Source organism: Artemia franciscana, chromosome 3 (genome assembly GCF_032884065.1).
Source record: "Artemia franciscana chromosome 3, ASM3288406v1, whole genome shotgun sequence".
NCBI lineage: Eukaryota > Metazoa > Arthropoda > Branchiopoda > Anostraca > Artemiidae > Artemia > Artemia franciscana.
Window position 1 is genome coordinate 16,289,364 of NC_088865.1, and position 17,395 is coordinate 16,306,758.

At 35.6% G+C, this 17,395-nt stretch overlaps 1 protein-coding gene across 1 annotated transcript; it reads left to right on the plus strand.

The window, feature by feature from the left end:
• The first annotated feature begins 12,630 nt into the window (after positions 1–12,630).
• On the plus strand, positions 12,631–13,755 carry LOC136025474 (uncharacterized). Its single transcript, XM_065701505.1, has one exon. The coding sequence runs from the start codon at positions 12,631–12,633 to the stop codon at positions 13,753–13,755; it is 1,125 nt and encodes a 374-aa protein (XP_065557577.1).
• Positions 13,756–17,395: the final 3,640 nt, after the last annotated feature.

The following is a 17,395-nucleotide window of genomic DNA, read 5'->3' on the forward strand; positions in this document are numbered from 1 at the left end:
TTCTTAACAATTAAAAAAATCCCTTTTTTCTGTAGGCCAAGTGTAGCCAAATACTTTTGCGTTTTTATATTATACGATTAAAAGGTGCAGGATTGTGTTGTAAATATAGTGAGTTATTTCAATTTTTCTGTTTCTAAGATATCGTAGTCGCTACCTAGTAAGAGACGAACGTGGCTCAAGGCAATAAAAGTATGAAAATGCAAAATGATTATCGTTTGACAAGACAATTTATCACAAATACTTTTGGAAACATTAACTCTTGGTGATCTCATAAAACCATGATATTAATGAAACTTATTTAATCCCTAATTGTCATGATATACAATAGACTTTTATGCAAAATAATACTAATTTAATTATAGCTATCTTCATAATTTTGTATTTAATTATTACGTTGGTATAATCGTAATGGGCAATTTTATTGTTTTTCAGACAAGGCGGTATACCCAAATGGTGTACTTTGTGCTCCAAATTGACACTATTTTTAAACATTACAAGCTTTTTTCCTTCTTGGTCGGCGACATGATCATAGCTTACTAGGTTGTTTCTAGCATTGCCTCCCTGAGCACATGCTGATTTTGCTATGGCTGCTATCGTAATCTTGAATTTACTTTCATGCTATATATAGATGATTTAAGCCTACAATTATGACATCATTCATCTATATCTATATATAGAAAAATAAGTTGTCTGTGTGTCGAGTGATGTCTTGTCATCATGTCATATCATCATGTCATGTCGTCATCAAGTTAGTTGTCGTCATGTTTGTTATGACGATGACGTCATTAAAAGTATTTAAAACATTCGTTCACAGAAAAATGGGTCAGCAATGCACTGCAGGGCCGACGCAGGGACCTTAGTAGTCAAGAAGCGTCGTTAATCTGATACAATACAATACAATGTTTAAAAGTAAGAAGATCGTGGACGGAAAAAATGTTTAATTGTAAAATAACTGAAGAACCTACAATGGCACCAGCCGAGGAAGCTGCTCAAACAGCCTATGCCAAAAAACTGGCGGCTGATAGAGAAAGTAAGAAAAGAAAGCGTGCCGAGGAATCACAAGAGCAGTAAGAAAACAGGCTTGCGGCTGATAGAGAAAGTAAGAACAGATAGCGTGCCGAGGAATCACAATATATATATCTATCTATCTATATATATAAAAATAAGTTGTCTGTCTGTGTGTTTGTCTGTCAGGTGACGTCATGTTTCTATGTCGACTGACGTCATGAAGTTAGTTGTCGTCATTTTTGCTATGACGGTGACGTCATTAAAGATATTTAAGACATATATGTTCACGTAGAAATCTATTAATGTTTAGCTTTAAAATCACTGATGAACTTACAATGGCAAAAGCCGATGAAGATGCTCAAAGAGTCTATGCCAAAAAACTTGCTGCTGATAGAGAAAGTCAGAAAAGAAAGCGTCCCGAGGAATCAAAAGAACAGCAAGGAAACAGGCTTGAGGCTGATAGAGAAAGAAAGAACAGAAAGCGTGCCGAGGAATCAAAAGAACAGCAAGGAAACAGGCTTGAGGCTGATAGAGAAAGAAAGAACAGAAAGCGTGCCGAGGAATCAAAAGAACAGCAAGGAAACAGGCTTGAGGCTGATAGAGAAAGAAAGAACAGAAAGCGTGCCGAGGAACTACCAGAGCAACGCAAAAGCAGACTTGCTGCTAAATGAGAAAGTGAAAAAAGAAGGCGTACCGGGGAATCACAAGAACAGCAAGAAATCAGGCTTGCTGCTGATAGAGAAAGTAAGAAAAGAAAGCGTGCCGAGAAATCACAAGAACAGCAACAAATCAGGCTTGCTGCTGATAGAGAAAGTAAGAAAAGAAAGCGTGCCGAGGAATCAGAGCAACCTGAAAGTTATCGCCTGGTATTCAGATACAGCCCAGTCGATGATTATAGCTTGAGTAGATGTGTTCAAATCGGGACAATGTCTAAAATTTGTCCCTATTGCAAGGCCTTGAAATTCAATGGTGAAACAATGGGAATGTGTTGCGCCTCAGGAAAAGTTAAACTTCCTCTATTGGCTGCACCACCAGAGCCATTGAAGACTTTCCTTACTGGAACTAGGTCAGAATCTAATTATTTTTTGTCACAAATCAGAAAATACAACTCATGTTTCCAAATGACGTCGTTTGGAGCCCAAATCGAAAATCCAGATCAATTTATGTCTACTTTCAAAGTAAAAGGGCAAATTTATCATAGAGCAGGGTCCCTTCTACCATTCTCAGGCGAGAATCATAAATTTTTACAATTGTACTTCATCAGTGATAGAAATTCTGAATTGAATGCACGTTGCGAAATTTCTCCCAACGTTGAAAGGACAATCGTTTCCCAATTGCAACATCTTTTCCGCGAAAATACTAATTTAGTGCGTCTGTTCAAAACAGCCATCGATTTGATGCCTACTGATACGCATAAAATTGTTATTTCCGCTGACAAAATGCCTCCTGGCCAACATGTGCGTAGATACAATGCTCCAACTATCGACGAAGTGGCAATCGTTATTGTCAGTGATCAGTTTTTACCTCGAGATATTATTCTTCATAAGCGAAACGCTCAGTTGTTAAGAATTGCTGAAACTCATCGATGCTACGATGCCTTACAATATCCTATCATTTTTTGGGATGGAGCCGACGGCTATCACTTTAATATTAAATTGATGAATCCAGCCACTAACAAAGAAATGAATAAGAAATGCAGTGCAATGCATTATTATTCCTATAGACTAATGATTCGGCAGGATGAAGAAAATTATATTTTAAAATGCCGTGAATTGTTTCACCAATTTGTCGTTGATATGTATGCTAAAATTGAATCAGAACGTTTGCTATATATCCGCCTGAATCAGACCAAGCTCCGCTCTGAACAATACATTCATTTGCGAGATGCAGTTATAAATGACGGTAATATAACAAACGTTGGAAGATTAACAATTTTACCTTCGTCATATGCTGGCAGTCCCCGTCATTTGCATGAATATGCTCAAGATGCTATTGCGTATGTTCGTCTCTATGGTCGTCCAGATTTATTTATTACATTTACATGTAATCAATCTTGGGACGAGATACTGCAGCTTTTACTTCAAGGACAATCGGCGGTTCATAGGCATGACATTACGGCCCGTGTCTTCCGGCAAAAGTTGAAATCACTGATAAACTACATAGTAAAACTTGAAGTTTTTGGGTCAGTGCGATGATGGATGTACTCAGTGGAATGGTAAAAACGAGGTTTACCACACGCACATATACTAATCTGGCTACATAAAAAAATTACTTCGAACGAAATTGATGATGTGATTTCCGCTGAAATACCTGATAAAAATGTCGATAAGGGGTTACATGATATTATTGTAAAAAATATGATACATGGACCTTGCGGTGCACTGAACGAAAATTCACCATGCATGGCCAAAGGAAGGTGCACAAAGCAATATCCTCGACTTTTAGTATCCAACACAATTAATGGCAATGATGGTTACCCACAATATAGAAGAAGATCTACTGAAGAAGGCGGTAAAACAGCAATAATAAAGAAGCGTAACGGTACCACCATCGAAGTAGATAACCAGTGGGTTGTTCCATATTCCCCATTATTATCAAAAACATTTAATGCACACATAAACGTTGAATACTGTAACTCCGTAAAGGCAATCAAATACATATGTAAATATGTCAACAAAGGCAGTGACATGGCAGTTTTTGGCTTGCAGACCGAAATCAAAGATTTCGACGAAATCGTAAAATATCAGGCTGGAAGATACATAAGCAGTAATGAAGCTGTTTGGCGAATTCTTTCATTTCCGATACATGAACGTAGTCCAGCTGTTGTTCACTTAGCGGTACATTTACAGAATGATCAACGTGTTTATTTCACGGAAACCAGCGTGCAACAAAGAGCCCTGAATCCACCGGATACAACATTAACAGCTTTTTTTTCGCTTTGCAAAAATGATTCTTTTGCAAAAAAACTGCTGTATACTGAAGTGCCTTCGTATTACACGTGGAATACTAAAAATAAAGTATTTGAACGTCGAAAACAGGGTAAGTCAGTCGACGGCCAACCTACCATCTTCAAAGATACCACGATAGGAAGACTCTACACCGTTCACCCCAATCAACATGAATGCTTCTTTCTACGCCTGCTTTTGGTGAATGTACCCGGTCCGACATCCTTTGAGTATTTGAGAACTGTAAACGGTACTATACATGACTTACCGTAGTGCATGCCAAGCTTGGAATTTATTGGAGAATGACCAACACTGGGATAACTGCATCAATGACGCGTGCGAAACGACAACCCCAAGTCAAATTCGTGCATTGTTTGGCATCATTTTAACAACTTGCTCTCCATCAGCTCCTACAGAGTTATGGGAAAAATATAAGTCAAAAATGTCCGAAGATATACTCCATCGAAAACAGTTAGAGACGTCAGATATGACTTTTGATTTTACATCAGAAATTTATGACTACACTTTAGTTATTATAGGAGATTTGTGCGTACGTAGGGCAAACAAACCTCTTCAGGATTTGGGAATGCCTTCACCTAACCGTATCGCTGCTGTTTCGACATGTGTAGAATTGGATCGCGAACAAAGTTACAGTACGAGTGATCTATTGTTGTATGTACAAAATAACATTTCCAAGTTAACGTCGGAACAAAAAGACATTTATGATACAATAATGCATTGTGTCGATGACAATGTTGGAGAAATTTTCTTTTTGGATGCGCCATGAGGTACTGGTGAAACGTTTGTGATAAAACTGATTCTGGCATCAATTCGATCAAAAAATGATATAGCGTTGGCAATTGCGTCGTCCAGTATAGCCGCAACATTGCTGCCTGGTGGAAGAACTGCTCATTCCGCTTTGAAATTGCCTCTGAGTTTGCATTCTACAGAAACTCCCACGTACAATATTTCCAAATCATCTGGGATGGGTAAAGTATTGCAGCAATGTAAACTTATTATTTGTGATGTGTGCACAATGGCACACAAAAAATCGCTCAAGGCTCTGGATCAATGCTTGAAAGATTTGAGAAGGAAGTCGAAACCCTTTGGCAGCACATTAATATTGCTTGCGGGAGATTTCAGGCAAACATTACCTATAATACCTAGATTAACTCCTGCAGACGAAATGAATGCTTGCCTGAAAAATTCTAATTTATGGGCACACGTAAAACCATTAAAATTAACTACAAATATGCGTGTCCGATTGCAAAACAATGACTCTGGTCAAACATTTTCAGATCAATTGCTGGCAATTGGAAACGGAAAGCTCCTAGTAGACTCAATTTCAGGACGTATTCAACTACCTGCTGATTTCTGTAATTTAGTGACGTCCAAAAATGAATTGATTGAAAAAGTATTGCCGAATATTCTGAGCAATTATAAAAATAATAAATGGCTAAGTGAAAGAGCGATTCTTGCACCCAAAAATATAGACGTCCACGAAATCAACAATATTGTTTTGACCAAGATTTGAGACCAGGCAGTCCTTTACAAGTCAGTCGACACAGTTTTGGAACCAAATGAAGCGGTTAATTATCCATCTGAATTTTTAAATTCCGTGGATCTTTCAGGGTTTCCACCACACGTGCTACAACTAAAAATAGGCGTACCAATAATACTTTTAAGAAATATCAACCCACCAAAGCTTTGCGATGGCACGTGACTTGCCGTAAAAAAAAACAATGGAAAACCTAAATGAGGCCACAATCTTGACAGGGCCTTTCGAGGGTGAGGCTGTTCTTGTTCCTCGCATTCCCATGATTCCAACGGATCTGCCTTTTCAATTTAAAAGATTGCACTTCCCAATTCGATTAGCATTTGCAATCACCATTAACAAAGCTCAAGGTCAATTATTAGAAAAATGTGGTATATATCTTAATACTGATTGTTTTTCCCATGGACAATTGTACGTTGCATGTTCGAGGGTCGGTAAACCTGACAATCTATTTATATACAGCGACAATTGGACAGCGAAGAATGTTGTTTATTCGCAAGTTTTACGCAGTTAATTTGTATTGTATCTATCTATCCATCTATCTATATAAAAACGAGTTGTGTGTATGCATGTTTGTTTGTTTGTAAAAAGAGCGTTTGCATATGACGTCATTATTAGTACATACGGCTTTGTATATGCACAGACAATGGGAAAGCCAAGAATGTTATATATTCGCAATTTTTACGTAGTTTAACTCCTGCGGACGAAATGAATGCTTGCCTGAAAAATTCTAATTTATGGGCACACGTAAAAATATTAAAATTAACTACAAATATGCGTGTCCGATTGCAAAACGTTGACTCTGGTAAAACATTTTCAGATCAATTGCTGGTAATTGGAAACGGAAAGCTCCCAGTAGACTCAATTTCAGGACGTACACAACTACCTGCTGATTTCTGTAGTTTAGTGACGTCCAAAAATGAATTGATTGAAAAAGTATTTCTGAATATTCTAAAAAGATATAAAAATAATAAATGGCCAAGTGAAAGAGCGATTCTCGCACCCAAAAATATAGACGTCCACGGAATCAACAATATTGTTTTGACCAAGATTCGAGACCAGGCAGTCCTTTACAAGTCAGTCGACACAGTTTTGGAACCAAATGAAGCGGTTAATTATCCATCTGAATATTTAAATTCCATAGATCCTTCAGGGTTTCCACCACACGTGCTACAACTAAAAATAGGCCTACCAATAATACTTTTAAGAAATATCAACCCACCAAAGCTTTGCAATGGCACGCGACTTGCCGTAAAAAACAATGGAAAACCTAATAGAGGCCACAATCTTGACAGGGCCTTTTGAGGGTGAGGCTGTTCTTATTCCTCGCATTCCCATGATTCCAACGGATCTGCCTTTTCAATTTAAAAGATCGCAATTCCCAATTCGATTAGCATTTGCAATCACCATTAACAAAGCTCAAGGTCAATCGTTAGAAAAATGTGGTATAGATCTTAATACTGGTTGTTTTCCCATGGACAATTGTACCTTGCATGTTCGAGGGTCGGTAAAGCTGACAATCTATTTATATGCAGCGACAATTGGACAGCGTAGAATGTTGTATATTCGCAAGTTTTACGCAGTTAATTTGTATTGTATTGTATCTATCTATCTATCTATCTATATAAAAACGAGTTGTGTGTATGCATGTTTGTTTGTTTGTAAAAAGAGCGTTTGCATATGACGTCATTGTAAGTACATACGGCTTTGTATATGCACAGACAATGGGAAAGCCAAGAATGTTGTATATTCGCAATTTTAACGTAGTTTGAAACACATATAAATCTATCTATATCCACAGGTGGGACAAAGGGACACAACTACAATGGCGCGTAACTAATATGGCGCGTAACGACTTACGTGCGCGGGGGGGCTTGGGAGGGCGCGAAGCGCCCCACCAACTAGGTAGTATACCTGACATGGGGATGCAATGGATATTCTGTGGTAGCCACAACACTTTGCTGGGTAGAGAATTTAAAGTGGCAAAACCCTATAGGCAAGTTTATTCTCCTGATGAGCCCTTGTGTTGGGTTGTTGCCTCTGAATTATTTGTCTTTATTATTTTTTCTATTGTCTGGTAAATGACGACTTATACTTATTGACGACATGACTGCCTGTCCATGGATTATTCTTTACGGTTGATTGTGTATGGCTATGCTGTTTGACCTGTGTGATTTGTATGAATGAGTAGGGTTAAGGCCTCATTCAAGTGCTGGTCTATATTAATCACTAATTTAGGAAAACAGTCTATATTTTATTTTACCCACCTATATTTTAAAGTACCCACCTCCCCTCCTCCCTCTAGAGGGTCCTGAAATTTGCTTACACGACAGGTCTACACCTATTGAAATTTTGACAAAAAAACATTTTACCTTAATTTTCAGTTACCAGTTGCCTTTTCTCTGCCTTTAGTGCTGAAAATGCAATCCCTGTTATTTTAGTAGAATTCTAAGCTAAAATTTTATGATTAAATCACTAATGGGACAGCTATGAAATAGCCTAGACATAGACCTACATTTAGAATTAATTTCATCCTGAATCCTAATATAGACCTATAATTTGTCTGTATCAGAGAACTTCAACTGCTCCCCCCTAATCTATATATTTATATATATATATATATATATATATATATATATATATATATATATATATATATATATATATATATATATATATATATATATATATATATATATATATATATATATATATATATATATATATATATATATATATATATATATATATATATATATATATATATATATATATATATGTGGTAAAATTCTAGTTAATTGACTTCTTCTTATCTCAGAAAGGGTTTAGGCTATGAAAATGAAACTTTCAGGGATGTGTCTACAGGCTAAAGTATGTCCAAGGAAGGTATTTTGAAGTACCTACTTCTACTTCTTTACCCTCTAAAGGGTCCTGAAATTTTTGGGTGCCTTATTTTTTGGTTATCAGTTTCTTTTTCTCTGGCCTTAATTCTTAATTATTCTAGCCTTAGACAACTCCTGTTGATTGAGCAGAACTTTAAGCCATAACAATGTTTTTTTCTAATTCTAGAAATAATCTTTTATGCCACCTCATTATAGGTTAAATATATGGCTTATATTATTTATTCTCCATGAATTTTTGTTTTATTTGATTTTATTGATGTCAGTTGCTTTCCATTAAAAATACATTTATTTTTTTTACAGCAACCTTCTTCTTTTGTGAAAAAATTTGAACTGTTTTTCTCTTTACATGTTGTATAAAATGTAAAGGAATACCTGGCCCTTCATTTCACAGATTCAACTAAAAGTATTTGAGGCATCTTACATCAAAATTCATTTGACACATTTTAATGGTTTTTTCTTAGATGACATAGGACACCATTAAAGTTTTGCATTTGCTTTGCTAAAAATTGTCTTAAAAAGTACCAAGTTTAGAGAGTTTTGTTAATATTTTTCTTGCTGATGAGTATAATTGTTTTTAAAATTCCTTCTGTTTAAAGCATTTTAGAGAGATTCTGAGCCAACCATGGGTATATTGTTGTCACAAATGATATTTCTCAAATGGGCTTGTGGAAAACAAATAAAACATATAATTTCTCTTTTTTTATTATTTCAAGACTAGAATATCACAAAACTAAGCATTCATATTGCTGATTGTACCTTAAGTAAATACAATCCCTGATGGAGTTTTGTTGATACCTGTTTAAAAATTTATTTGTCTTAGTAAAATACATATTGTTTGTGGGACAGCAATGAGCATCTATGACTTGAGTTGTTTTTTTTTTTTTCAATATTTTCTTTTTCCAAATAATTTTTGTTCTCTGGTGACATTTGTGTTCCTTCCTAAGTGGCTGACACTCTAGGTTGAGAATCCTTTATCCAAAGGGCACAGGTTTAATTCCTGGCATTAGCAGTTTATTTGGTTTGGGACAAAGGTCAGTGATGTAACTCTGTAAGTTCAGCCAGAATTGGCCCAAACTTAACAGGTTACCTAGAGAAATCTGGGATCAGTAAGCAGGAAGGGTATGCAAAAGCATAGGATGACTGCCCCTAGCTTCCTATTGCACTTCCTGGCTAAAGGATCACCCAGTCCTTTACAGGGCTTCTGACTTAGCCATAGAAGCTTTCTTTTAAACCCATTAAACATAAGTACAAAGGAAGAAATGCCAGTAAGGTGGTCCTTCCTTTTCAATGAATTGTTGATGTACAGACAAGAGTGTAGGTCATAAGAGGTGGCTGGTGAATGTTTTGCAAGGTTTAAAAATTTAGGGCAATTGTTCAGGTTGGTAACTGAGCACAAAAGTGAAATTTTGTGAATGTTATATTTATGTCATGTCCAGAATTTTAAAGTTAATCCTCATTGTTTTGTTTTAATTTCCATGACCCTAGGACTTTAGTGTATTAAAACCTACTTATGTCCATCGATTTTCTTTTAAACAGAGAGTTCTATGTTTCCTAGATTAAATAAATTTATATGCAATTTTGAGACCAGGGTTACAAAGTAGGTCAAAACTTGCAAGTGGAACTATGATATGACTAATTAATTTGTAAGAAATGTATATCAATTTAAAGATTTCAAAAATTATGTAGAAAACAAACAAGACAAATAAATAAAAGTATCTCTTTACAACAATTTAAGTAAGTGCAACAAATGTAGATCATACCTAAGATTGAAATGAACAAAACTTCAATTATGAATCTGTTTTCTATAAACAGACTGAAGGGGCAAACCTCCAAGCTATGACAAATTCAATCTCACTTTTGATTTCTTTCCTTTTCAATAGGAACTTTCTTTGGATTTTTTTCAACCAAGTAAAAACAGTAGGGACATGATCAGGTATAAGTGACCTTCCACTAAGCCTACATACCCAGGGGAAAATTGTGCAGCTTTTACTAATAATTGGTAATTTTTTGTTGTTCATATGTTTGATTTACAAATAAAGTGAACATACTCCTTGATGCCATTTTATGTTTTTTACAAACATAATAAGTGCTTCAAGTACAAGTTTTTGAGCTCTTGAAAATGACCAAAGTATACTCAAATAGTTTTTGGGTATAAAAAAGCTTAAAACATCTTCTTCTTTGATGCCAAATTTTCAATTAAGGTACGTGTTTTTGGTCATTTTTGACAAAATAATGTATGTTTTTAACATCCAAAATTTGTTAGGTTAAGTAAGATCAAAAAGTGCTTAAACTTGAACTAGCAAAATAGGCAATTATTATATTTGTAAAGAACATACAAAAAGGCATCAAGTAGTATATTCACTTTATTTGTAGATCAAAATCTGAACAACAAGAAATTCACCCCTAACATGCCTAATTTGCAAATATATAGCCCAAATTATATATTTCCAATGTTTTCTGCCACCTTTTACTTGTTTTTCCAGTTCTTGTTGTGCCACAGTTGCCTCAATTAACAGGTACTAGGGTTGAGGGATAGATTGGCAGAATCAATAGAAAATATGTAATTTCAGCTATAGATTTCCATATTAGGAGGGATGGGGCTAAAGTAGAGCAGGGCTGCATGTAGAAAGCTATAATTATTATGTAAATTACAAAGAATCATCTTTTTTTTAACAGGTTGTCTTCTATAGGTCTACAGGTCGTTCTCTTGGCTTATACCACATCAAGCATTATATAACCAGAGAAGAATAAGAAGCAAAAAGCTATATATACATAACCACAGAAGGCGACGAAAAAGAAGGACTAGTAGTTTATTTTTGTGATATTTACCTAGATTTATCAGCAGTCAGTTGAACCAATCTTATACCAAACCATCTTCTAGACAACACTATAGTGTTTTTTTGTGGATGGTGAAGTCCTCCCTTTGAAAGAGTGGCAGACAGTCTGGTTTTATAATATCAATTTTTCTCTTCTTCTTTCTGATGGTATTAAAGCTTATTTCAATAGGCAATGCATAGAACACCACCCAAAAAAATCTCCCCGGACCCTACCCCAAGTACCACTGAAAACATTCAACCCCTTGGCTGGTCAAGTCAACTTTCTCAAAGCTCACATGAGGGGTCATTCAATAACACAATGGTGGAACTCGGGGTGTATGTCACAATACAGGATCAGACTGAAAATGAATTTCAAGAGGTCCTATCAAGAAACACAAAAAAAAGGAAAAAGATTTCACCAATCAAAAATAATACCCCTTCCCATGACCCAACATTCCCCTCACAAAACCTTGGTATTTACTTAAAAATCACTCCAGATACCCCCTTTGAAATAAAAAAGATAGCTCTCTTGAGGGTTGCAATCTTTAAAATGTTAAAATCAATGTTTTCATTAAACATTAACTGTGATGGATCTCTGCTAATAGCCCTTCAAGATTCTAAATCAGCAAATATATTACAGAATTCAAAATCTCTTATTAACATACCAATAAAATCCGTTCTCTGGACCCCAAACCAAAACCCAACTAAAATAGTAGTGTATAACATCCCTCCAGAAATTCTTATTCAGGATCTAAAAGAAGGACTCTCTGACAGAACTGGTAACCCAATCCCAGTAGCTGATGTAACCCAATTGGGTAAACCAGATGCCAATGGCCAAAAGTTAAGCAAGTCTTTCTTATATGTTAATGACATAAAATAAAATATGATGAATATATAAAACTTTATCAACAAAATTATGAAAACTACAACAAAGAATCCTGGAATTTGTAAATCAGCATCATATCTAAATATACTGTATCTTACATTGTGATAGATTGTTTTAACGCCCTACTGTACAGGGGTAAATATTTAAATTATGTATCATAGGTAATTATCTGAAGAGTAATCTATGAAGAAGAAGAAGAGAAAACGGATATTTACTAATATTATATTTGATAATTATATTGCTTTGGCAGTATAGTATCTAAAGTTTTATCATTTATTCAATTATTGTCATTTCTTTATTTAAGAGGTTTAGCACCTTTCAGATATTGTGAAGTTACTAGACTTATGTCTAAGCTAGATCCACCAGATCCCTATCTAGAGGGGAGCCATGCTAAGCCTAAGAGCAATATTGCCATATCTCCTCCTCAAATCACTAAGCCTGCAAATAATGATAATGATAAACTGAAAAGGCCATAACTAAACAGCCATCAAGACAATCTACATCTAGTGATGGCACAATGATTTCTGTGGGTTCACCTCAGTGGTGTGAACCAAACTGTCAAGTACCGGATGATGAGAATCATCTGGCATGGGATGACTTCCAAGTAGTTCAAAAACTCAAGAAAAAGAATAATAAAAAGAGAAAGGTTGACGGCCCCAATCTTTCGGTACCAACAGATGGGTCAACAGCCCCAACCCCTAGCTATGAATTATCCATTCCAATGTTTGCTGTTGTAATCTCACTCGTCCAGAAAAATACCAGTCCCAAACCCCTGAAATTTGAACCAAAAACACATATTGACTTTTTGAGGATGAACATTTTCAAGAAGTTAAGAAAGGAATTTGATATATTCATTAACAGAAATGGAGAAGCTGAAGTATTTGCCAATGATGCAGCCTGTCTGACCTCTCTGCTGGACTTGACACATATTGGTAATATGGAAGTAACTTGTAAGCCAAAAGAACAACTAATTCAAAAAGAAACTAGACTGGTCATTTATAATATACCCAGTTTATATACAGACAATGACATCCAAGAGGGTCTTACTGATAGTTCCCTTTTATCTTACCCTCTGAAGTCAACAACAAGACTAAAAAACAGAAATGAAAACAATGAGTCAGTAGCAAGTAACTCTGTTCTTTGTGCATTTGAAGGAGACTATTCACCAGAAAAGTTATTCTTGTTTGGTGGAAGAGTTGCCTTTAGACTCTATGATGAAAAACCTATACAATGCAAACACTGCTTGAAACTAGGGCACACACAAAAATTCTGTCCATTTGCCACTGCTGTTGTTTGTAAAAACTGTACATCAAGGGGTCACTCTGAAAGCAACTGCCATAACCCAACAAAATGTATTAACTGTGGAGGTTCACATCTTTCTGATGACAGAAATCTTTGTACCAAATACAAACAAAGAAGTCAGATTGTAAAAATAGCACAGAAGAAAAGAATACCAGCACCCGTAATTGCTAATGCTATGAGGAAAGAACCAAGTCAGCCTCATATAAACTTTGTCAATACACCTTCCAGGAAACCAACTCCAGTCCAAGAGATGAGAAGACAACCACAGCAGGCGTGGAAAAAATTCCTGCTACCAACTTCTATGAGACCTACTCCCTATCAACTAGTGAGCAACCCATAAGTATAACCAGCCCTTCTTTCCCCAGACTTAACCACAAATTAGGAAGAATTCCTGCAGGTGCATCCCCCTCTCAACCCGAAAGACCTACATTCTTATCTATTAGGGGTAATGGACCTCCAAGAAGCAACATCAAGCCTCCAACACCCACAGTCTTAGTTGGTAATCAAGTAAGAAACTTGACAAAATTTATTATTACCCAGGAGCTTATTCGATCATCAAATTATGACACACAAATGAAAAATGAACTATGTGAGAAAACACTAGAAAAGCACTTTCCAGAGTCATTGCTGAAAGAAGTTACGGATGAACTTAAGGAACTAATTGCTATTGTTGCAGCCAAAAATATTCAAGTTCCCAATGATTAGAAGACACCCCCCCCCCCAACTAATTAACAATGTTAGTGATATAGATAAACTGATAGTGTTACAGTGGAATGCTTTTTCACTTAATAATACAAAAATGATGGAACTATGCTCGTATATTAATAAAGAAAAAGTGGATGTAATTTGTCTCCAAGAAACACATTTAAATAATCTGAAAAAAGTGTCCATACCAGGATACAAATGCTATCGAAAAGATAGAGATTCTGGCAGAAAAGGAGGTGGAGTGCTCATTTTTATAGCTGGTATAATAGTTCACTATCCATTACTATTAAAGCAACATGACCATGAAATAGATGTGGTAGGAGTATCAATCACTTTAAGCTCAGGAGACACTTTAATAATTAAATCTATGTATAACCCAAAGCGGGATACTGATATATATAATATTTTATCAACAGAAGCAGAGGGTCACAACTCCTTTATTTTTGGTGACCTAAATGCTCATAGCACTCTTTGGGAAGATATTGAACAATCAAACCGAGCTGGGAAAAATGTTGAAAGATTACTGTTAGAAAATAATCATATAGCAGTTCTAACACCATATAATTTGCCAACATATTATAATATAAAAAATAAAAAAAATTCAACCATTGATATTCAACTAGGTCCTGCTGCTGCTGTTGACCAGGTTTCAATAAGTAGAGTAACAGATCTACAAAGTGACCACTGCGCTATTAAGACTACAATCTCTAATATGTCCCACCAAACTAAACCTGGAAAAAGGAAGTTTATCAACAAGAAAGGTAATTGGCCAGTGTTCAAGCAAATCCTGCAAGAAGCCAATTATAATTTACTTGAAAATTTTTCCCAAATTGTTGATAAAGTAAAAATACTTAACAAAATTATGATGGACGCTGCTCACAAAGCAATTCCCAAGACAAGCCCCAACATTTGGACTCCAACTGGCAATAAGAGAATTAAAAATTGGTGGAATGAACTATGCTCTACTGCAGTGGAAGCTAAGAACGTAGCAAAAAAGGCATTTCAAAGACATCCATCAATGAGCACTGCAATTGAATATAAACATAGCTCAGCAAAAGTAAAAAAAAACATGTTTACAGGCCAAAAGAGAGGCATGGGAAAAATTTATGACTAGCATAGATCATCAAACTGCAGTATCTAAGATTCACCAATACGTAAGCAAGATGAACGGCAAGAGAATGACACTTGATGATCGCAAATATGAAATAAAACACCAGGGTCAACTAATAACTTCTGATTTCCTAAAAGCTGATATTTTTGCAAACACATTCATGAAAAAACCTCTAGACACTGTTTTGCCAAATCCACCTATATGTGTCCTCCCTTCTGTAGCACTCCTATAATCGGATTACTTTTTCAAGTTAAAAGGATTAAATTTGATATTGTTTTGGACTTTTTATTGCGTAATTTGATGCAAAAATAGACTTCTACGTGCGGATTATAGCAATTATTATGGCGATCACTCAAGCAAAGTTTGATGAAGGAATGAAACGGCTTCAGGTGTCACTGGATAAAATATTAGCAGAACAGAAAAGTTTTTCGGTCTCAATAGTTGCTCTTCAAGACGAAGTTAGGAAAATATCAGCAGAAAATGCTAATCTACAAGATGAAGCAAAAAAGCTTCGAAATGATCTAGAGCAAGAAAAATTGCGGAATAACGATTTGGAGACTAGGCTTTTGGAAATCGAAGTGAGAGAAATGAGATTAAATTTGATTGTTCATGGTCTGCCTGCTGAAAAGCATAATCAATCAGTGACTAGCAACGTATTATCTCTTCTTTCTGACAAATTGCAAGTTACCGAGGACATTTCTCTTACAAAGTGTTATCGCCTTAAGAGAAATAGCAGTTCAAACATTACTAGTAAGAAAACTAGTGTTCGACCGGCCCCTGTTTTTATATCGCTAGACACGGATCGTAGCATTCAGTCGATTCTCAGTGAGGTAAATAAGTTGAAGGGTAGTGGAATTCGCATTTGCAGTGATCTCCCACCAAAGCTAAATTTTCTACGGAATGAGCTATTGTCTAAGGGAAAGGAGATGCGTGATTCAGGTTCGATTCATCTTACACGTATTAAACAAAAAGGGAGCAAATTATCGCTAGAATGTAAAAAGTCTCCGTCTCCACAGTGGATTAAGATTGACTAGTTACGGTGATTAATAATGACATTTCATTTGGTGAGATTACTTTTATTATTTTACAGTATGTAATGTTTCTCTGTTCATACGATTGCATTTTTTTTTCCTCTGTAGGGAAAAAACGTTCCATTTCTTGTCCCTCTGTAGCTTATTATGTGTTTATTTTATGTCTTTTTCTTTCTTTTTTTGTGTGTTTCTATTTATATGAAGTAATTGAGTGCAATAATTTTTCAGTGTCCGCATTTCATTTTACAATGAATATGTTCCATTTCTCTCTCCTGTTTCTATTTATTTTCAAGCAGTTTCTTTTTCTTTCATTATTTTCGAGTTCTCACTGGTTCAGTTGTTTTTGCTACTTTAAGACTCAGGTATGCATTTTGCGAAAGTGTCTGCTAGTTCGGATCATAATTCTGATTTTGTACATTGGATGATAATTGTATTGGGGATAGACTGAGATACCTTGAGTCTAACCCTTTTGATTTTTCCATATTCCAGAGCCATGATAAATTTTCAGGAAATAAGATAAATGACAGTGTGCTAATTAACTTTCCAATTTGTAAATATAAATTACCTTCCGAAGTTTCTGATCTTCCCAGTACCGGTGTTGTGAGAACTGGATTTTTAAATTGTAGGGGTTTTTTTAGTTCACAGGATGATCTTGTCGATGAAGTTCATAAACTATCTTGTCATGCCGTTGGATTCTGTGAGACTTTTCTTACAGACCTGACTCCTCAGGTTGTTTTTCCTGGATATCAATTTATTTTTAAAAACCGATTGACTAGGCGCCAGGGTGGTTTAGCAGTACTAGTTAAAGAAGGTATCTCTTTTCGACGCATTGCAAATCTGGAAGGTTCTCATGAGGAAATGCTTTTTGAAGTAATGGTGACTGAAATTAGTCTTGGAAAAAAAAAGATGTTTTTTTTGCGTAGTATACAGACCGCCTTCTTCTCCAGTCAAATCTTTCCTCTCTAAACTCCATGATTTTTTGCATCAACCCCATTTTCAAAATAAAGATGTAATCCTTTCCGGAGATTTCAATATTGACCTTCTAGAAGCTTCAAATGAATCCTCTATTGAGTTATTGTCTTCTTGCTTTTCTGAGTGTCTGCTTCCTACTTGCCTGATACCTACAAGAATTT

What these genes read in the sequence shown, in the direction of transcription:
- LOC136025474 (XM_065701505.1), top strand. Translation starts at nt 12,631, where the DNA reads ATGATTTCTGTGGGTTCACCTCAGTGGTGTGAACCAAACTGTCAAGTA.